Below are 22,840 nucleotides of genomic sequence, written 5' to 3'. Positions count from 1 at the left end.
ATTGAAGTAAAAATGTCACCGAAAACGTTTAACTCTAGCTCTGTGAATTGGTAAACTGAGTGCATTTAAGAATTATTGAACCACAGAATTCCAATGAACTTGGAATGGAATCTGGTGGCTGAGGAGATTAGATGAGAGTGGAGGAGTGATTGGTTATACCAGCCAGGTCGCTCAAGATCCACTGTGAAAGTAGACATCCATCCAGGTAAACAGGACGTCAGGAGATTACTTCAAAACCGACCACTAGGGGCAACGGTGAATGCTATTAGAATCATGTAGGCCTGGGTTTTGCTTTGTGGACTGTTCTGAGGGTCGTGTGTTCTATCCCAGTGCCAAGCACTTGTTTTTGATGTATATAACTTAACCTGCCTCAACGTAACCTTCGAAATTTGACGTTCATGGACAAACTTCTGATTCTTCAGTGTGACTGTGAGAGCTGGTTGGTTATACATGCACACACACATTCACAGACCACAATCACATGTTTATTGAATTGTTACTCTGCATGAGGCGATTGATGTGAGGAAATACAGTATTGATCATACTTCACTGATGTAAGGGCTGCCTTCCATGGGAATCAAGACTGGATATTTTGTTTTTTTGTCTTATGTATGCCAGCTGTGCACTCTTGCGCTTCCTTGCGAGACACACACACACACTCTTTCTCTCACAGCCAACCAGCATGACATGTCCCACATACAGAATATCTCCCTCTGGTTTGGGTTTCCTGTTTGGTAAAGTAACACTGTGAAAGGGCTGCATGTGCCAGAGGGAGAGTGGCAGAATTCAATGTCAACAGGATTGGATTTCAGCCTTGTTACATATGGGCCTTTCCTTCCTTTTATCTCCAACCACTGCATACCCCAGCTGAGACAAACATTACACATAACTAATGTGAAGTGTGGCAGAGAGAACAAACATGACAGTGCCTCGAACACAAAGATGAGACACTCACACTGACACACGGTATAACTTTCGCATTATAACTTTTACACTTTAAGACACTACTATTGTGAAACTCTACCAGTTAAGACTTCTGGAGCAATCTCATCCATTCCAGCTCTGACAGACAGACAGGCACCCTCTCTCTGTGAGAGTTCTAGAGAGTGTTAGAGAACGCACACCCAGGCTCAGGGCCAGTAGAGCGAGCTGTAGCTGGAGTCGTGAGAAGATTGGCCTGTAATGGAAGCCAGCTGGGTTCACTGTTTTGACAGACTGGGGCTCTTTTTGGGAATCCGCTCGCCTGTTAGAGCCCGGTCACTTGGAAGTGTCTCCACTGTTCCAATGTCACTCTGTGAGACTGACGCCACAGGACTTTGGCTTGGGACAATTTTTTCCCTCCAAAATTCTGGAATGGAAAAAACCTGTTTCCTGGCCTTTGGGCCAGCTGGCAGAATTTCTGTACTGAACCTGGGAAAGATTGGAGAGAGCCGGGCTGCTCTACAAAGCAGGTTGTCCAAATCCATGATATACTATAGGAACAAAGTAGAGGCTAAATATACTACTGTTACAGTTCACCTCACAAGACTTAAGAATTTACAACACTTGGAGCTTGAGCTTCTCTTTACTCACAGTCAGTGCCAATAGTAGATCCCAGTCTCTGTTTACAATGACGGCCTATACCGGCCGAACTTGGATGACGCTGAGCCAATTGAGCACCACCCTATGGTACTCCCAATCATGATGTGATATGAGCTGGATTTGAACCAGGGACTGTAGTGACACCTCTTGCACTGAGATTTCTATGATTCAGTTCACCCAAGTTTTTTTGATCGACACGGAGTGTACAAAACATTAAGAACACCTTCCTAATATTGATTTGCACCCCCTTTTGCCCTCAGAACAGCCTCAATTTGTCAAGGCATGGCCCTCTACAAGGTGTCAAGTGTTCAACAGGGATGCTGGCCTTTGTTGACTCCAATGCTTCCCACAGTTTGTTTCAAATTGGCTGGATGTTCTTTGGGTGGTGACACATTCTTTATACACACAGGAAACTGTTGCGCCTTCTACCATACCCAGTTCAAAGGCACTTCAGTCTTTTGCCTTGCCCATTCACCCTCTGAATGGCACACATACACAATCCATGTCTTAATTGTCTCACGGCTTAAAAATCATTATTTAAAAGGGGGGGATACCGAGTCAGTTGTACAACTGTTGTACACTACAATAGTAGTGTCTTGAATTCCAGCCCTACCTACTACCTAATCATACTCCCCTCCCACTATCCCATCCCTATTCCAGCATTTACCTATCTACCTAATCATACTCCCTCCCACTATCCCATCCCTATTCCAGCCCTACCTACTACCCATTCATACTCTCCTCCCACTATCCCGTCCCTATTCCAGCCCTACCTACTACCATTCATACTCTCCTCCCACTATCCCATCCCTATTCCAGCCCTACCTACTACCTACTCATACTCCTCTCCCACTATCCCATCCCTATTCCAGCCCTACCTACTATCCATTCATACTCCCCTCCCACTATCCCATCCCTATTCCAGCCCTACCTACTACCCATTCATACTCTCCTCCCTATTCCAGCCCTACCTACTACCCATTCATACTCCCCTCCCACTATCCCATCCCTATTCCAGCCCTACCTACTACCCAATCATACTCCCCTCCCACTATCCCATCCCTATTCCAGCCCTACCTACTACCTAATCATACTCCCCTCCCACTATCCCATCCCTATTCCAGCCCTACCTACTACCCATTCATACTCCCATCCCTATTCCAGCCCTACCTACTACCCATTCATACTCCCCTCCCACTATCCCATCCCTATTCCAGCCCTACCTACTACCTAATCATACTCCTCCTCCCACTATCCCATCCCTATTCCAGCCCTACCTACTACCTAATCATACTCCCCTCCCACTATCCCATCCCTATTCCAGCCCTACCTACTACCCATTCATACTCCTCCCACTATCCCATCCCTATTCCAGCCCTACCTACTACCCATTCATACTCCCCTCCCACTATCCCATCCCTATTCCAGCCCTACCTACTACCCATTCATACTCTCCTCCCTATTCCAGCCCTACCTACTACCCATTCATACTCCCCTCCCACTATCCCATCCCTATTCCAGCCCTACCTACTACCTAATCATACTCCCCTCCCACTATCCCATCCCTATTCCAGCCCTACCTACTACCCATTCATACTCCCCTCCCACTATCCCATCCCTATTCCAGCCCTACCTACTACCCAATCATACTCCCCTCCCACTATCCCATCCCTATTCCAGCCCTACCTACTACCCATTCATACTCCCCTCCCACTATCCCATCCCTATTCCAGCCCTACCTACTACCTAATCATACTCCCCTCCCACTATCCCATCCCTATTCCAGCCCTACCTACTACCCATTCATACTCTCCTCCCACTATCCCGTCCCTATTCCAGCCCTACCTACTACCCATTCATACTCTCCTCCCACTATCCCATCCCTATTCCAGCCCTACCTACTACCTAATCATACTCCCCTCCCACTATCCCATCCCTATTCCAGCCCTACCTACTACCCATTCATACTCCCCTCCCACTATCCCATCCCTATTCCAGCCCTACCTACTACCCATTCATACTCTCCTCCCTATTCCAGCCCTACCTACTACCCATTCATACGCCCCTCCCACTATCCCATCCCTATTCCAGCCCTACCTACTACCCAATCATACTCCCCTCCCACTATCCCATCCCTATTCCAGCCCTACCTACTACCTAATCATACTCCTCCCACTATCCTATCCCTATTCCAGCCCTACCTACTACCCATTCATACTCCCATCCCTATTCCAGCCCTACCTACTACCCATTCATACTCCCCTCCCACTATCCCATCCCTATTCCAGCCCTACCTACTACCCATTCATACTCCCATCCTAGCCCTACCTACTACCCATCCTATTCCAGCCCTACCTACTACCCATTCATACTCCCTCCCACTATCCCATCCCTATTCCAGCCCTACCTACTACCCATTCATACTCCCCTCCCACTATCCCATCCCTATTCCAGCCCTACCTACTACCCATTCATACTCTCCTCCCACTATCCCATCCCTATTCCAGCCCTACCTACTACCTAATCATACTCTCCTCCCACTATCCCATCCCTATTCCAGCCCTACCTACTACCCATTCCAGCCCTATACTACCCATTCATACTCCCCTCCCACTATCCCATCCCTATTCCAGCCCTACCTACTACCCATTCATACTCTCCTCCCTATTCCAGCCCTACCTACTACCCATTCATACTCCCCTCCCACTATCCCATCCCTATTCCAGCCCTACCTACTACCCAATCATACTCCCCTCCCACTATCCCATCCCTATTCCAGCCCTACCTACAACCCATTCATGCTCCCCTCCCACTATCCCATCCCTATTCCAGCCCTACCTACTACCCATTCATACTCCCATCCCTATTCCAGCCCTACCTACTACCCATTCATACTCCCCTCCCACTATCCCATCCCTATTCCAGCCCTACCTACTACCCATTCATACTCCCCTCCCACTATCCCATCCCTATTCCAGGATTTCCCAACTGGGTGTCTGTATTAGGCCCCTCAAGATTTTTGAGTACATTTTGGTTTTATTGTTAGACATTAAAGACTGTAAAAACACCAGGAAATCAGCTCCGGGTCATTTTAGATTTGGGAATCTGTTCTTGAGTATTCCAGCGCAAAAGAGAGACGTGATTGTATATAAGCAAGGTTTAAATTTATTCTGTTTTGGTCAAATATTATATCCGTTTGTGCTTTTTGCGGTAAATTTGTAGTCTACAAATTGTTCTGGCCCCCCAACCTTCCACTCAAGAAAAAGTCGTCCGGCGGCTGAATCTAGTTGATGATCCCTGCCCTGTTCGATGGCAGTTTATTTCCACCTATTGGTTTCCTCTGGTTCGTCTTCTTACTGTCATCTACTGACTCTTGTTCACTGACTAAAAAGATGGCACTACCTCAAAAGCGTAGAACTATGAAAAGAAAGGATGTTTTCAGACACAGATTTTCCAGGTGAAAGACATGTCATCACATTGCAACAAGATGAGCCACTAAGAAAAGGAAATGTATTTCACAATGACTTACTATGGCCCTTGTGCATGAGACACAGCAGGAGCGCCTTTGTTTGTGTGAGATCAGTTGGACTGCTTCAGGGTGTGTGAGTGACTCTGTGTGGGGGGTGGGGGGGGGGGGCTGCTGCTGCTGCTGTATAATGCAGTATGCACATGTCCTGTATGACCTCACTCGTGCTGATTGTGTCAGTTTCTGTTTAGACTCCGGGGTTCAAAGTGAATCTTTTATAGATTACCCGCTCTCTCACAAAAATCTTGGGAAACTGACTCCCATTGACTACACAGACCCGATCTTTTAATAGACAGTGGAGTAGCTAGTCCATCTGTAAGCCTACCAGAGCATCTCATATAGACTGCCTTATCGCATAGTATTTCTGGTATATCATCCTCTTTATCTTCCGCTGTATAGTAGTTGAGGTGTGTGTGTTGCAGATCTTGATCAGATTACCTTTTGACCCTACTGCAGCCATCCCATCTCCTGATTGATAGAGCTTATCTGACCCACTTAAACATCCCTTCTCACATTTCCTCTCTCCTCACACACACACACACACACACACACACACACACACACACACACACACACACACACACACACACACTCTCTCTCTTTCTCCTCCCTTCTTCCCTTCCTTCCCCCCCTCTCTTTCTCTCTCCTCATATAGACATTAGTACATGTGGACCAGATGTCTCATTTTACACTCTGTGATTCAGGCCCACGTGTCTGTTAGTTAGGGGAGGAGAGCTCTGTGTTTGTCAGTGGAAAAGAGCTACAGGCGTACAGACCATAAGCACCAGGAGCCCCTTTATGTGGGGTGATGAGGAGAGGAGCAAGGGGTCTGGTCTGGCTGGGCTAAGCAGGGGAGTGTAAAAGGGGCCTGTCAGGATGCCTGGAACCAGCTGCTACCCCAGGGGTCATTTTTGGTTGGGCATTAGTATGTTGACAGGAAGAGGGAGGAGAGATAAGTCCGGAATGTTAGGAATCTCCTGGGAAACGTGTCCTGTATGTCTGTCCCCATACCCCTGTCAATCTGTCTCGCTCTCTAACTGCAGGTACTGTACTTCAGTACTGTACTTCCATTCCCTCCCTGTCAGTTGTTTTCTCTTCACCTGCCTCTTGGTCTCTCCCTCTCTGTCCCCCTCACAATGTTCCCATTATGAAAGAGGGGAAGTAAGGGGCGGGTCACCCAGCCAGCCATCCATGCAGCTTTTGGTCGTCAGGGACAGGGTCTATTTATGGAGAGTGCGTTTTCAGAGATCATGCGGACCAATATTTAATTAAAACTGAGAGGAAGGCTAATTGGGTTGGACTTACCCTCCGGGGGTGGGGTAACTACTGCAGAGAGACGATCATTGGCGAAACTGTCGGCTAGTTTGCACCACAGAACTGCCACTGATACTAAATAACTGTATGTGGTATGTCGACTGTTGCTGTCCTGTGATTTTGACCACGATGAGTTACCATGAACTCCAAGGTCAGTGGTTGTTATAAGTGGAGTACACTGCGCAGGACATTAGCTGTAATTTGGCTTGCGTCCTCTTTGGAGCAGCTCTATGGTATTTGGTTAGTTCCCTGTGTTCTGGCTGTTGTGCAGCTGAGGTGGTGTATTTGGTGAGAAAGAGGGGCCAGGGGGTGTAATTGATCCAGGTCCACAGCAGGAGGGGGATGAAGAGGAGATGAGCTGGGGGTTGGATTTTAGATAGTAGGTACTGTGACCTTGAGTCACCTAAAATGGGTCTGGTTCTTTGTGGTAATAATGGGCCTACTGTATAAAGGATAATAGATATATGGACTGTTATCACGTTGTGATTGATGTCCTTTCTCGTCCACGTGTTTAGTTATTCATTTCCCTTCATTTGTTTTTCTAGCCAACATCAGCAGTCGCCCTCAAGCTAACAAAGGACGAGGAGGCTCTAGTCTAGGGACCAGAGATAAAAGCTCTTCGGCTATATTTTATACCAGGATTACAATAGAGTTCATACTGCATTTCTGCAAGATAGTTATTTAAAGTGTCCTGTGTTTTTTTTTTTTTTTTTTTTCTAATCCAGTGAACTCCGATCCTAATTCTGTCCTCCCCAGTGTCTCGTTCAACCCAAAACGCAGATTAGTGTCCCAGGAGCCAGACTCAGAACAGGGCCTCTCTCTATCTGGGACTTGTAGATCCATTTTGCATGCATGAGAGGCAGAGCGAAACAGGAGATCCCAGTGCCAGGTTTCAGGGCCACAGAGAGGGCGGGAGGATGATGGGTATGACTGGCTTCCATTAAAATGCCTTCATAACTGCTATCAAGCTCCAGAGTAATGTAATCTGCAGGCACTCTGTCTGCTCTGCTTTAGATACATGCCCCTGACCCTCTGTTGCCCTCTACCTATTCCCCCAGAGTAGCGTAGGAGGTGCCTGCCTGCCCCTCTATCCTCTCCCCCTCCTGGTTTGGGTGACCTCCTCCAGCATAGGCCGGGTGCTGACAGGTGTACCCAGCAGACAGCGGGTGGGTTTGGTGTGTCTTATCTCCTGCTTAAACAGTGTGTTTTGAAGGGGGCAGGGGGGAACCTGTGACCTAGTACTGTTTGTCAGCCAGATGTGAACTGCCCAGGGTCTGTGTGAGGGGTGAAGGTTGAGACACACTATCTGAGGATTTCACAACTGGCCACGGAGTCATCATAATGACTGGTTTGGTTGCATTGCAGTATTATATGCAGAGCAGAGCACATGCAACCACACAAATCAACTGTCAGTCATTATCAGGAAATGTGTGTTTCCATCAGGAGTGTAACACTAAAGACTTGGGGCAAATGGAATCAACAACCTCTGCACCATCAAGACAGTTGCTTTGTGAGGTGTTTTTATGGAACCTTTATTTAACTGGGCAAGTCAGTTAAGAACACATTGTTATTTACAATGACGGCCAAGCCCGGGCGATGCTGGGCCAATTGTGCACTGTCCTATGGGACTCACAATCACTGCCGGTTGTGCTACAGCCTGGAAACGAACCAGGCTCTGTAGTGAGTGACGCCTCTAACATGCAGTGCCTTAGACCGCTGTGCCACTTGGGAGCCCGAGTTTAATGTTCATAGTTAGCCATTGTTATGTAAATGCCAGCTGAAAAGTACCAGTGGCCTGGTATTGGCCCCAAGTCAAAACAATATGAGCCTTTTGGGTGAATCTGATGGAAATTTGACATGAGTATGGGTTGATGTGGGAGTGTTGGGAATGGTGGAAAGCAAGGCGGTCGGGGTGCCCCCTGCTGGGACAGTGGGGGTAATGCTGCTGTTGCTCTGCTGCTGGTGTGGTGGTCCTGCTGGAGCAGCCAGGCAACCTGCCCTTGACCCTCCCAGAGCACTAGAGCAGTCACTCCCAAGCACAGCTCTGAAGATGCTCACTCATTAATCACAGTAAGATGGAAGCTGTGTGTGTGTGTGTGTGTGTGTGTGTGTGTGTGTGTGTTTTATCCTCTGTAAACTAATAAGATCATATAGTCAAACTAACAACATACTGAATGATTCTAATGTCAGGGTGGGAAGAGAGGGTAAGAACGATTAGTGAGAGAGCGAAGGGGAGAGAAGAAATGTTTTATTCGCTCTGACTTAAAGCTTACTTTCTGGCAGATAGGCTTTTGGCCTTTCCCAATGAGACAAGGAATCAGCTTTTATTTCCTGTGCTGCAGTTATCCGGGACAGAAATTACCTTCAAACCCTTGACTGTGACTATGCCACTGCAGGGTATGTGTATGCATGAGTTATTTTGGTGTATGCATACTGCATAGCCTGATAAAAGCTATATGCTGAATTCCTCACTGTGACAATGATGTAACTGACGTCAGATCTCCTCCCATAGGTGAGTCTGGATTGGGGAAATCCACGCTCATCAACTCCCTCTTCCTGACTGACCTGTACTCCAAGGATTACCCTGGCCCATCCCTACGGATCAAGAAGACTGTGCAGGTAGCCTACACCCCCCCCCCCCCCCCCCTCCACATGTGGAAGTGCAACACGAGCAAAGAGCACAAAGCTCTCAGGCCAATACAAACAAACCCAATAGCCACTGCATGGTCACAGCGGCCGGACCAGAGGCAGTGCACCCAGAGCACCAGCAGCCAGAGATAGAGCCCACAGTGTTTGTCCTTATATGTCCTTGATAAACAGAAGAGGGACAGATGACGAGACTGGGGGGGGGGGGGGCTAGGGCTCTGGTTCCTCTTGGGGCCTGAAGGGGTCAGTAGGAGGTTAGGAATGTTCCCATGAAACAACACCCAGCGGTGACTTTCCCACCAAACACAAGACTCTCATCTCGGAGGCATCCTGGGCATCGGCTTTCTGTCTTTGTGATGTATATGCAAAGGCACACACACTAGGGCGGTGTTTGGCTGCTATATTTGGGTTTTATCTCCATCACACGGCGAGCACTGAGGTGGGAGTTAGTAACCTTTGTGAGTCATCATTTCCTGAATTAGAGCCACACTTTTGCAAAGCTGTTTTCAAGAAATTACCGTGTGACTTCATTTTGAATGTAGACCGACGTAAGTTGTTTTTCAGATTTGTTGAGGCCTAAGATTCCTGGTTGTGTCTCTGGGGTCCCCGTGGTTCCTGCTGATGTGTTTGATCCTCCATTGAAGAGTGCGTCCAATGTTTAGAAATGGAGCTGTTGGGGTAGACCAAAGCCACCGTGTAAATGTAGAGGGGTATACTTGGGCCCAGTGTGCTGTGTGCGGCTGTCTGCTGCGGCTGCCGTGGGCTGAGGGGAGAGACTGGGGGGGTATTTATATTCCAGAACAATCTCTTATGTCTGTCAAATGGTCACATTCTGTCTACTCAGATTTCACTCAATTGATGGGTGCACATTTTTGGGGTATTTTGTTTCTCTTTCACTGAAATGGATTTAAAAGCAGATATGCAGGCACGCGCGCACACACACTCTTCCAAAAGTATTTTGAGTGCTTGATATATGCCCTGCTAGAAAAGAATGTGCATCTAAACTAAAGTGTTTTGCAAAGGCAAAGAATGTGTTTTTGCGTGTTTAGAGAGACTGAAAGAGGTCGCCCCAAAATCACTACCCTTGTGAAAGTATGCAGCAGCCGAACAGAGAGCAACTGAAACGGACCGGAGCGGGAAGCTAATTATGCATTTGTCTCCTAAACCGTGAAAAATCTACCAGCACCATATCACTGTCACAGCTGCCCCCCCCAGGACTAACATGATTAAGCTATAGATGAGCCATAGTGTATGGGGGAGCTGAGAGATGAAATGGGAGCTATGGAGTTATGTCTTAGAGCCACTGTGTTACTGTTTTGCAGGTGGAGCAGTCCAAGGTTCTGGTGAAGGAAGGGGGTGTCCAGCTCACTCTCACCATCGTCGATACGCCAGGGTTTGGAGATGCAGTGGACAATAGTAACTGGTGAGTATTGGGAGTGAATGTGAGCATGTATGAAAGATATGGTGGAGTGTGTTTGTTGTGTAGGAGTGTGACTATATGCAATATTCTCTCTGCGTCAATGAGTGCCTAAATGTAGAGGTGAACAACATTTTCCTATTTTACTCTTTCTCACCTCTCTTTCATCCCCCCTCTCAGTTGGCAGCCTGTCATTAACTTCATTGACAGTAAGTGTGAGGACTTCCTGAATGCAGAGTCCAGGGTGAACCGACGACTGATGCCAGACAACAGAGTTCACTGCTGCCTGTACTTCATCGCCCCCTCTGGCCATGGGTGAGTACTGACAGACCTTGGGAGAACCTTTTGTCCTTTTGTGATCATGTACCAGTACTACATTGATGTCATAGGATGTATAGTATATACTCTTTGATGGCTAAATATATGAAGCCTATGCTACCCACCTTTCCTTGTCTGATAAAGAGACTCGTATGAGCCGAAACACATTTAAAATTATAACAAATGTTATACCGCATGTGTACTGTAATTATAAAGTGTTCTCTATGCTGCTTCTGAGTTAAGTGGCCATGTATTTCCATGTGCATTAACTCTGTGTTGTAGAAGTCATGACATTATGCTTTTGATTGCGTGTGTGTGTGCCTTTATCGATTTATCTCTGCTTGCCTATGTATGTGAGCCCTAATGTGAACAGGAATGTATGAGTGGAGAGTAGGCGCATGCGTGAGTTCACATATGTGAGTGGGAAGCAAGACCGAGAGAGATGTAGGCTGCCAATGTTGTGACCTACAAGGTTGCATAACACCCACTAGACTGAGGATGAGATTGAAGCGCTCTCACCATCACTGAGCCAGCCAATCAGGAGGAGGCAGCTCACTGAGGAGCCCCTGTGCTCAGAATCCCTGGGAATGGGATGCTTTATTTTCAGCTTAGAAAAACGCCTCCGTAGATAGCCTCCGTAGCAAATCAGCTAGGCCCACTTTTTGTGTTAGGATCTATCCAATCCTACATATTTTAACCAGTCAAATGGTTGCTGTAATTAAATGTAGCCATATAAGGAGGACTATGGACACTGACGTGGTTGTGACATTATATAAGATCATGAAAATGTCAGTTGTTAGACCAACACAAGGTAATGCATTAAGAGATCAGAAATCATGTCAGTCCTTGCCTCTGCTAATGTGGAGACAAATTCAGAATGTGACCTTCCTCCTCTGCCAGGTCTGTCCCTGTCGCTCTCCCCACACTTTATATGCCCCCTTTAGTCCTGTGACCTGTAACAGCAACAGCGGGTCTGTTGCTCTGTGTCTGTATATTCCTGGAATCCACAGCCCTCCCCACCGCCCCCATCACCCTTACTGCTTTGCCCCCTCCAGCTCTCCCCTCCAGTCCCTGGACAGAGCTCACTCTCTCAGGCCACAGAGAAGAAGAGCCCCTTTGTCCACCTACTCCCTCATCAGCCAGAGTGAGAACATCACAGAGAGAATAACAAAGAGAATCCCTCATGATCCCACCATGACATAATTATTAGTGGTCACTGACTGGGAAAAAAGAAAAGACATGAAAATACACTATACAGTATATACAAAAGTATTTGGACACCCCTTCAAATTAGGGAATTCGGCTATTTCAGCCACACCCGTTGCTGACAGGATAATAAAATCGAGCAAACAGACATGCAATCTCCATAGACAAACATTGGCCATATTGAAAAGCTCAGACTTCCACCATAAGATGCCACCTTTCCAACAAGTCAGTTCGTCAAATGTGTACCCTGCTGAGCTGCCCCGGTCAACTTTAAGTGATGTTATTGTGAAGTGGAAAGTCTTAAGAGCAACAACGGCTCAGCCGCAAAGTGTTAGGCCACATAAGCTCATAGAACAGGACCGATCAAGTGCTTATCGTGTGAAAATCATCTGCCCTCGTTTGCAACACTCACTACCGAGTTCCAAACTGCCTCTGGAAGCAACGTCAGCAAAATAACTGTTCGTCTGGAGCTTCATGAAATGGGTTTTCATGGCCGAGTGGCCACACACAAGCCTAAGATCACCATGCGCAATGCCAAGCGTCAGCTGGAGTGGTGTAAAGCTCACTGCCATTGGACTCTGGAGCAGTGGAAATGCGTTCTCTGGAGTGATGAATCACGCTTCACCATCTGGCAGTCCGACGGACAAATCTGTGTTTGGCGGATGCCTGGAGAAACCTACCTGCTCTGATGCATCATGCCAACTGTAAAGTTTGGTGGAGGAGGAATAATGGTTTGGGGCTGTTTTTCATGGTTTGGACTAGGCCCCTTAGGGAAATGTTAATGCTACAGCATAGAATGACATTCTAGACGATTATGTGCTTCCAACTTTGTGGCAACAGTTTGGGGAAGCACTTGACTGGCCTGTACAGAGCCCTGACCTCAAGCCCATTGAACACCTTTGGGATGAATTGGAACGCCGACTGTGAGCCATGCATAATCGCCCAACATCAGTGCCCGACCTCACTAATGCTGTTGTGGCTGAATGGAAGCAAGTCCCAGCAGCAATGTTCCAATATTCTAGTGGAAAGCCTTCCCAGAAGAGTGGAGGCTGTTATAGCAGCAAAGGGGGGACCAACTCCATGTTAATGCTCATGATTTTGGAATGAGATGTTCGACCATGTGTCCACATACTTTGGATCGTGTAGTGTAAATAAGACAGTCAGTGTTTCTTTGGTTCCTCCAGTGTTTTCTTGCCACTGGTGGCATAATGCACTGCGTCAGTTTGAGCAGAACGTGTACTAACTACAGAGAATTATTCAGGACTGTGTCACATCAACGCATAAGTCAGCCTTCCCTGCCTGCCTGCCTGTGTTTGTCTGACTGACTGTGTATCTGTTTTGACTGTGCAACAACAGAGCCTCAGAACATATATTTTTTTAACTGTGTAAAATGCGTTGAAGGCTGAAGCCCCTGGACATTGAGTTCATGAAGCGTCTCCATGACAAGGTCAACGTGATCCCTCTAATCGCCAAGGCAGACACTCTGACGCCTGAAGAATGCCAGCTGTTCAAGAAACAGGTGTGTGTATGTGTTCATTATTCGTGTTTGCACAAACACATGTGTATGGCAATTACTCATGTCATTTTTACCTTAAACTCAGATCATGAAGGAAATCCAAGAACACAAGATCAGAATCTATGAGTTTCCTGACACCGAGGACGATGAGGACAGCAAGCTCATCCGGAAGATCAAGGTAGTGTCCAATGAGAGAGACTGATACGGTCATTGGTATCAGTCCACACTAGTCCCCATCTGCCATTTTGTTTTGTCCCTGTCAGTTTGGTTATCTAATAGGTTGTCGATACTGTACGGGCTCACTGATTAACTGTCACTTCTCCCTCTGTCCCCCTGTGCGGCAGGAGCGGATGCCTCTGGCAGTGGTTGGCAGCAACGTGGTGATTGAAGTGAACGGCAAGAAGGTCAGAGGTCGTCAGTACCCCTGGGGCGTGGCAGAAGGTAGGTTCAGTATGGGCCTGGCTGGGTTCTCTGTTCTGTCTGAGATGAGACAGTGGCATGGTATTGTCTGTGGGTTGTTGTTCTGGAGAATGTTCTTTATTAATGTCACTCACTGTGCCATGCAAGTGGATGAAGCACGGAAGTGTGGAGACCTAGTGTAGGGAAACTGCATGGCCTCCCAGGAAATCCCCCCCCCAGAGAGTGTTTCTGACAGGGATTCTGGAAAAGGGGGACAGGGTTCTTCTACTAGGGTATCATGGTCTCTCTGGCAGTGAACACTGTACTGTACCACCCCAGGGACTTCAGAGAGAGAGACCTTGTCACCCCTTTTTTCACCATTGGCCACAATGAATCGTTGTTGTTCTCCACTTGATTTTCTTTTGTTTTAAGTTCCCTGAAATACATTTTTTTTTTCATTTTCAAGTGTTGCTCTGTGGTTGACCGTATCAGTGGTTGACCGTATCAGTCTTTCACTTTTTCATTCTTTCTTTTCTCTTTTTTCTTTCTGTCTATTCTTTTCCATGACTGACAGAGGGCATTTTTGGTAAACAAAACCATCTCTCACATTTGATACCCCTCTCCCTCAGGCCTTCCTCCCCTCTTCACTTTTTGTTGCTGCGACATTAGGTTGATGGTCAAAGTGGAGCTCTTACTAATTGAGAAACCTATAGGCTGTTCAGTGCTAACGCTTCTCCTAGAATAGAGCAACATCACCCTCTAACTCATGGTAATAGGTACATGATTATCTTCGAGGGATACTTTTGGATGTGGGCAATGAGGCCCTTTATCTACTTCCCCAGAGTCAGATGACCTTGTGGATTCCATTTTTTATGCGTCTGTGTCCAGTATGAAGGAATTTAGAGGTAGTTTTGTGAGCCAATGCTAACTAGCGTTAGCACAATGGCTGGAAGTCTATGGGTATCGACTAACACGCTAGATGAAGGGCCTCATTGCCAAAATCCTGAAGTATACCTTTTTATATTAAGTCATACCTTTTCCAGAACTGCATGATCTACCTTTATTCGTTTTAGTCATCATTTGGCCACTCGTCAACACTCAATTGTAGCACTGTTAAGAGTTGAAAATGCACAAACTTATTGTATACATAGTATGTGAATGTATACATATTTTTCATGCATTATCTAAGAACAGTCACTTATCTATATACACTCTGTTGGGCTAAATCCTTGCACTGTGATGCTGTTTGCTGACACTCCCTGTAGTTCCCACAGGGGGTCCATCACACATACTCCGTTGCACATTGATTCATAGAACATTTTACAATAAGTTCTTTGTCATGGGATAAGACATTTTTCCCTGTTCTTGGCTCATTCAATGGAAACCTCCATGCAGGTATCATAATCTAACGACCATTAGAAGCTAAAGCACTCGGGCTTAAAACTCCTGATGGGCAGCTGACCCCATGCGATAGCAGTGATCTTGCTCTCAGTGTTGCTTTGTTTTAACGGCAGAGCACTGAAAACAACCGTGAGGAGGCAACAACCATTCAGTCCAGCGTACATCAGGAGTTTTCAGCCAATCGGCCGAGGGTGTGTCTTTCCATTAGAGCTACAACCATGCTTTGTAATGACCCTGTGACCCCACCTCAACCAAACCCTCCTCCTCTCCCATCCCATCACTGAGGCTGGCCTGCCCTGCCAGCCCTCATCTCCCCTCATGTAACCCCTCATTCAGTAGACAGTCAGGGTGGACAGACACGGGTTACAGGGGTCACCTGGGCAGGACCTGGGTTCCCGTGTGCCCTCTCCTCCCTCCCGTCAGAAGTCACTCAGGTAGGTGACAGCAGGGGCTCTATGCATGCACCTCACGGGTAAGGTGTCCTCCTCCTCTTCCTGAGATCCACAGCTGACAGCGTGATGCACGTTAGGCTTAGCCCCAGATAAGGTGGGGCCTGGGGAGAGGAGCTATGTAGTAAAGGAGACATGTTTTGATCAGGAAAGAGGAGAAATCCACATCCTCAGCAGCAGTGTCTCTGCGGCCCTTTTCCAGAATCCCATGTGATCTTTTAACCATGTGTGTGTTTAATCAGCTGAAATGTATGCCTTAGAGCAGTGGTCTGTCTGGTCTGTGACATGTCTGTCTGTTGACTACTCTATGTACTGTATACTACTGAATGTGTGTGTTTGAGCAGTGGTCCAGTGAAATGTGTCTCTGTCCTTAGTGATAGTTTTAACAATGTCTGTGTGTTCACTGAACAGACACATTCTTGTTTACAGTCTGAGCACAGGTCCTTTTGGCCAATGACTTTGTGTGTTGTCTGTGTGTTTGACTACCTAACAGTCTCATCGGGTAATTACCTGTAATAAGAATGTAGACTAGCTGAGCGACCCAGTGATTTTTGGTAGAAATTATCCCTTTTGATCCGAGAGCCTTTGTAATGTTACCGGGAATTCTGGGAACTGGTGTGTATTCTACCAGTACCCAATAATGATTGATGGCGATGTGAAGAGAACAATCTCTGTGGGTCTCTGACATCTCTCTCTCTTCCTGTTTTAGTGGAGAACGGCGAGCACTGTGACTTCACTGTGTTACGGAACATGCTGATCAGGTGAGAGACAGAGGATGCATGTCAACCCTTTTATTCATCCATTATTGTCAGTGATTATAACATGGTATTTACAGTGATATAATTATTTGAGACCCAACTTCCCCAATTCTCTCCTGTAGGACCCATATGCAAGATCTGAAGGATGTGACCAACAACGTCCACTATGAGAACTACCGCAGCAGGAAGCTTGCTGCCGTAACCTGCAATGGAGGAGTGGACACCAGCAAGACCAAGAACCAAATGACCAGGTAGGAGAGAGACCTTAATCATCAGAGGAAATACCATAGATCTGATATGTTCAATAGTAATCAGACCGGCTGAGAAAGAATCTAAAATATGCTGTAAAGCTTATTTCATAGATGAACCTGACGTTTGAGTCATAATGTCATTAAGTGACGGTGACCAGACAGTATTGGTTGGGATGTGCTTCGTTAATAACTGGTCACTGTTAGTGATTCTTGATGTTTGGTCCCTCACCTTTGACCTGTAGGAGCCCCCTGGCCCAGATGGAGGAGGAGCGGAGGGAACATGTCATGAAGATGAAGAAGATGGAAACAGAGATGGAGCAGGTGTTTGAGATGAAGGTCAAGGAGAAGAAACAGAAACTGAAGGACTCTGAGGCTGAGGTGTGTGTGTGTGTACACCAATTGGGAGACATAAGGACTAGAAGTCGACCGAGTAATCGGAATGGCCGATTTAATTAGGGCCGATTTCAAGTTTTCATAACAATCAGAAATCGGTATTTTCACCTTGTCAGCTCGGGGGATGCAATCTTACAACCTTACAGTTAACTAGTCCAACGCAATAACGACCTGTCTCTCGTTGCACTCCACAAGGAGACTGCCTGTTACGCGAATGCAGTAAGCCAAGGTAAATTGCTAGCTAGCATTAAACTTATCTTGTAAAAATCAATCAATCATAATAACTAGTTAACTACACATGGTTGATGATATTACTAGATATTATCTAGCATGTCCTGCGTTGCATATAAACTGACTGAGCATACAAGTATCTAAGTATCTGACTGAGCGGTGGTAGGCAAAAGCAGGCGCGTAAACATTCATTCAAACAGCACTTTTGTGCGTTTTGCCAGCAGCTCTTTGTTGTGCGTCAAGTATTGCGCTGTTTATGACTTCAAGCATATCAACTCCCGAGATGAGGCTGGTGTAACCGATGTGAAATGGCTAGCTAGTTAGCACGCGCTAATAGCGTTTCAAACCTCACTCGCTCTGAGCCTTCTAGTAGTTGTTCCCCTTGCTCTGCATGGGTAACGCTGCTTCGAGGGTGGCTGTTGTCCTTGTGTTCCTGGTTCGAGCCCAAGGAGGAGCGAGGAGAGGGACGGAAGCTATACTGTTACACTGGCAATACTAAAGTGCCTATCAGAACATCCAATAGTCAAAGGTTAATGAAATACAAAGGGTATAGAGAGAAATAGTCCTATAAATCCTATAATAACTACAACCTAAAACTTCTTACCTGGGAATATTGAAGACTCATGTTAAAAGGAACCACCAGCTTTCATATGTTCTGAGCAAGGAACTTAAACGTTAGCTTTCTTACATGGCAAATATTGCACTTTTACTTTGTTTTTGCATTATTTAAACCAAATTGAACATGTTTCATTATTCATTTGAGTCTAAATTGATTTTATTGATGTATTATATTAAGTTCAAATAAGTGTTCATTCAGTATTGTTGTAATTGTCATTATTACAAATAAAATTAAAAAATCGGCCGATTAATCGGTATCGGCTTTTTTTGGTCCTCCAATAATCGGTATCGGCGTTGAAAAATCATAGTCGGTCGACCTCTAATAAGGACAGGCGAGGTAGAGCCTCAAGTCAATTTGGATGTGTGTATCTATTCACAAGTAACACATTTGCCTCCCTTCTCAGCTGGAGCGACGCCACGAGCAGATGAAAAAGAACTTGGAGGTTCAGTATAAGGAACTGGAGGAGAAGCGGCGTCACCATGAGGAAGAGAAGTCAAACTGGGAGGCACAGCAACGTATACTGGAGCAGCAGAAACTTGACGCTTCTAAGTGAGTGGCTGACATATTTAATCGTCCTTCCTCTTATTCTCTCAGACAAGCATATAGTATGTTTTGTCTATTTTTCTCAATTAAATGCAATTTTGAGATATTAAATAATTCCCTTTTTCTCTCTCTTTTTTTTTTTTTTACAGGACCATGGAAAAGAACAAAAAGAAGGGAAAAATATTTTAAGTTGAACCTATTCCTCCAATTAAATATTGCAAACTTGTTTTTACATCCTTTTTGATGTTCACACAATCTATGACCCTCAAACCATATATATATATACACACACACACACGCGCGCACGCAAATAAGCCGCGTTCACACTGCACTTAGCTCAGGGCTACGAGGGTGTTTACACTTGCACATTCTAAAGTGGGCTAGCTGACCCTATTGTACTATTTAGGTCATACATGGACCTCACACATGCATCTCATTCAGTACATACAACAACACGCCCCAATGTCACACTCATACACCACTATACACACACACACACACAGCCACATCCCTCTTTTGGGGGTCTGCCAAAACCTTTTATTTCTATTCCTGACAAGGAGGAAATTATGTCCCTCTGATCTTTGGACTTTTACACATGGCAGGCATCATGCATAGCCATCCTTTATACTAGTGTACTACAATCTGTTCTCTAGCTAGCTCACCTGTTTCTTCCAGCAGAGGAAGCTCAAGACCATTCACAAGCACACTCCATTACGTACGCTCGGACATTCCCTGAACTCCTGGGACATGTGCATGTTAAACACACACTTGTAGGTGGTTATTAAGGGTTCGAGTCAGGTGCGAGTGTACAAGAAACAGGAAAATAATTGTTTTGAATTATGACAGTCAAAAGCCAAGTCGAAATGAAAAAGCCAGGTTCAGGAAAGGGGGTGACCTATCTTAAATGTGTGTGTACTTGTGTGTGGGTGCCTGTGTGTGTGCACGTGCCTGTAAACCATGTGTTTGTGTCTTCTATTTTACTATTAGAAGACACACTTAACGGTATAAACAGTAACATTGTCAGTGTCATAACATTCTCTGGATACTGAAGCAGATAATTATGTCCCTATTATATAGATAATGTTACACAAATCATATGGGTGTCTAAAACAATGATAACCGTGATTATGGCAATGTCTTATATTGTGAAGTGATGGATTTTGTCAAAGCCCTAAACCTAAAACCCTATCTATCCCTTGTCCCCTGTTCTGAAGACCGTACCGAGAGCTCTAAATGCATGGGTGTGTCCCAAACGCATGGTGAGACTCTGACACTGAGACACATTGTGTGACACCTCTAAACCCTTACCTCTCTGAGGTCCGTCAAGTTTTATTTGAATATATTATGTATGTATGGTTGGACAACAATCCCTTGAATCCAGTAGGATCATTTAAGTGGTTCAACAATTATTATTTTAGTGTAGTCTTGATTTGACAAACCTCTAGAAATCTTAAGATGCACTTGAAGACATGCAAAAGGGACACAGAAAATGCACAGATAAATACAACACACATAAAACCCCTGTCATTTTCTTCTGGTTCACATACATAATGGAATTGACTGTAAATTGTTATATACTTCACAACTGAACACAAGCCCCAAATCCCAGAAGACAACCTCTGACCCAACCTACACTGCCTTCACAAGCCACACTCACACACACACAATACTAGTCTATGCCAACTGTATGCTTTCTCAGGACCAGTCTCTTGTTGCAGGTCTCTGAGTTGTAATAGTCAGAAGTTAGTCCGTGGTCTGAGAAGTCTTAAAGGCTCATTTGAGCTAAGGTCTGAGACAAACTTTTCCTAAATCATTCTTTAACCACTCCCCTATCTAATAATGTTGAAGGTAGCCATAACTTTAGGAGTTGTTTTTTTTTTATAATTATTTTTTATATATATCTACACTCTTCAGCTTTATTCTGTTCTTCATTTTATTATCATCTGTTCTCTCTAACTGTACATTATTAATATTAAAGATGAGAAGGTTATGCTTAAGTGAAATGTTTCCTCTCCTTTTATTAAAGCAGTGGATTCTCACATACAGTACATTAAAACACAATAACGTGCATGTGCATCTTAACTCATATGAATTCCATATATTGCAAAATAGTTATTGCTGCATTTCAAAGTGATAAACATGTCACTTTCTTACTGTTAAGTGTTATAGGAAATAGTTCTAAAAGTTTTTATAGTAAAGTGAACATATACATTTACATTACATTTAAGTCATTTAGCAGACGCTCTTATCCAGAGCGACTTACAAATTGGTGCATTCACCTTATGCAGTAAAACATGGGGTAAGATGATAACCAACCGTTTGGTGCCATCCAGTGAGCTACATTACAACTCTGTCTCTACTTGTATGTCGAGGATAGAGTAGTCTTCATGGAGCTGGTGAGGCTTGAGTCATGATGAGGAGGTTGTCAAGGATGACTGGAACTCTCAATGCCTCTACATGTGGCCACAGCTGCTGGCTATTTGAGCCGGTTGAAGGCTTTCTGTACCCACCGCTCACTCGACTGGAAGCAAATCAATTTCCCCTTGACAGTTTTGACCCTGTAGTAGAAAAATAATGGTACAAAGAAAAGGGTACTATTCAGATGGTTACTATTCCTTAAATGACTTGCAAGTCAGTGAAAGTCACTAGTTATTTAGTCTTCCATAATTGAGACAATGCAATGGCCTCAAACTAAGCGTTTGCTGTTGAACTCTGGCATCACTGGAAGAGGAACAAACACTTACACAAATGCTGGTAGGGGGCAGCCACTGTGAGTCTTCTGGATTGAGACAATCTTTTTGTGGGGGACACTCACTTTGAGGAAGTGGAAACAGCAGCTTTTTGGTGATGTCTGCAGTCCAAGAGCTGTGGGGGGATAAGATGGGTCAATTAGAACATCCTTGTGACTATTGACTATGAGGCAATCAGCCCAAGATAAGCATGACAATGTTACAGGTATATAATCAAGATCATAAAAGGATAACTTATCTAAGTGCCCCTATCAAGAGGGCACATAAGCACCCACTTGGGTTACATCCTTCTGTTAATGCACAATCCTTATGAAAATGTAATGAACTTACGGGTAGCATAGGAGTGGAACACTGTCAGCAGCAATAACCCAAGAGCCAAGCAGGTAGTCTTCATGATGGTTTAAGATATGTCGAAGGTCTGGCTTTTGCCCTGTTGTTGTCTTGGTTCCTCTTTAGTCTGAGTCCGTAAGAGTTACATCTCCCCATATAAATACTGTCCAGATGCATAATGGAACTTCCAGAGTTATATTAATATTTTGTTGAAGAGTAGGTGGCATTACACACTACCATTATAATCTCAAAATGTCCCTACGCCCCCATAGCTTGCCAAGTTAACCACTACTGATCAATGGCTGTAGTCTTTATATTCACTTCCTTTTTGAGAGGTAGGGGACTCTGTAAACATGATGGTGTGAAGATAAGATTCAATGCCGTGCCACCACAGTGCTTACAACTTCTCTCCAGCAACCCTCTGTCAGTGGAAAGCTGGTGACGAATCTTCACAAGAAGTGGATCAAGCAGGAAGGGGTCAGGAAGGAGTGTATGACAAAATTTTGCTAAAAATATTTTTTCCTCTGACTGTATTTCATCAGCTATTTGAAAACATGACATCATCAAACAACATCAGCAGTCCTGGAAGAAGCTGAATCTTCAGATGTGTGACTTTGTATGTTGTCCTCCTGCATTATTTAGTTGTAATAGATCAAATATGGGTATACAATCACAATTACTGCAAGCCTTTAAAGCGGCAATCAGCAGTTAAAGCAATAACATGGATAGGGTTGGAGAAATGTAACCACTCTCAAATTCATAGAGCTATGTAAAACATTGGAGTAAAACACACTTATATTTTGAGTTCTGATGGTGAAAGACAGTTGAACTACATACATAAGTCCAAAAATGGATGTAGTAACTACAGATTGCCCCTTTAACTGAATTAATATAAACAAAGTATTCACACCCCTTGACTTTTTCCACATGTTGTTGTGTTACAGCATTTAAAATGAATTAAATGTTGTTTTTTTGTCACTGGCCTACACACAATACCCCATTATGTCAAAGTGGGATTGTGTTTTTTGACATTTTTACAAATTAATACAAAATTAAAAGCTGAAATGTCTTGTAACAATAAGTCAACACATACAATTAGCTGTAAGGGCCCTCAGTTGAGCAGTGAATTTCAAACACAGATTCAACCACAAAGACCAGGGAGGTTTTCCAATTCCTCACAAAAAAGGCACCT

General features: G+C 45.0%; 2 protein-coding genes across 5 annotated transcripts in view; one reads left to right on the top strand and one right to left on the bottom strand.

The window, feature by feature from the left end:
• LOC115134365 (septin-7-like) overlaps positions 1–20,565 on the top strand; it is a 30,819-nt gene extending 10,254 nt beyond the window's left edge. For all 4 annotated transcript variants that reach the window (XM_029668248.2, XM_029668247.2, XM_029668244.2 and 1 more), the window contains exons 3-13: positions 8,934–9,040; positions 10,390–10,490; positions 10,665–10,799; positions 13,410–13,527; positions 13,610–13,702; positions 13,869–13,965; positions 16,483–16,534; positions 16,654–16,782; positions 17,025–17,160; positions 18,429–18,574; positions 18,718–20,565. In XM_029668248.2, the coding sequence (XP_029524108.1) occupies positions 8,934–9,040; positions 10,390–10,490; positions 10,665–10,799; positions 13,410–13,527; positions 13,610–13,702; positions 13,869–13,965; positions 16,483–16,534; positions 16,654–16,782; positions 17,025–17,160; positions 18,429–18,574; positions 18,718–18,757 (1,154 nt within the window). In that variant the 3' untranslated portion in view covers positions 18,758–20,565. The remainder of the gene's footprint in view (positions 1–8,933; positions 9,041–10,389; positions 10,491–10,664; positions 10,800–13,409; positions 13,528–13,609; positions 13,703–13,868; positions 13,966–16,482; positions 16,535–16,653; positions 16,783–17,024; positions 17,161–18,428; positions 18,575–18,717) is intronic.
• A 1-nt stretch (position 20,566) lies between these two features.
• On the bottom strand, positions 20,567–21,958 carry LOC115134366 (C-C motif chemokine 4 homolog). Its single transcript, XM_029668249.2, has 3 exons — positions 21,649–21,958; positions 21,313–21,433; positions 20,567–21,126 (listed from the first exon to the last, which is right to left on the bottom strand). Exons 1-3 carry the CDS (start codon positions 21,710–21,712, stop codon positions 21,045–21,047), a joined length of 267 nt encoding a protein of 88 aa, XP_029524109.1. The 5' UTR covers positions 21,713–21,958; the 3' UTR covers positions 20,567–21,044.
• Between the last annotated feature and the right edge of the window lie 882 nt (positions 21,959–22,840).

This window comes from Oncorhynchus nerka, linkage group LG9a, assembly GCF_034236695.1.
Source record: "Oncorhynchus nerka isolate Pitt River linkage group LG9a, Oner_Uvic_2.0, whole genome shotgun sequence".
NCBI lineage: Eukaryota > Metazoa > Chordata > Actinopteri > Salmoniformes > Salmonidae > Oncorhynchus > Oncorhynchus nerka.
Note: the sequence above shows the minus strand (reverse complement) of the source record. Positions and strands in the feature narration are given on the sequence as shown.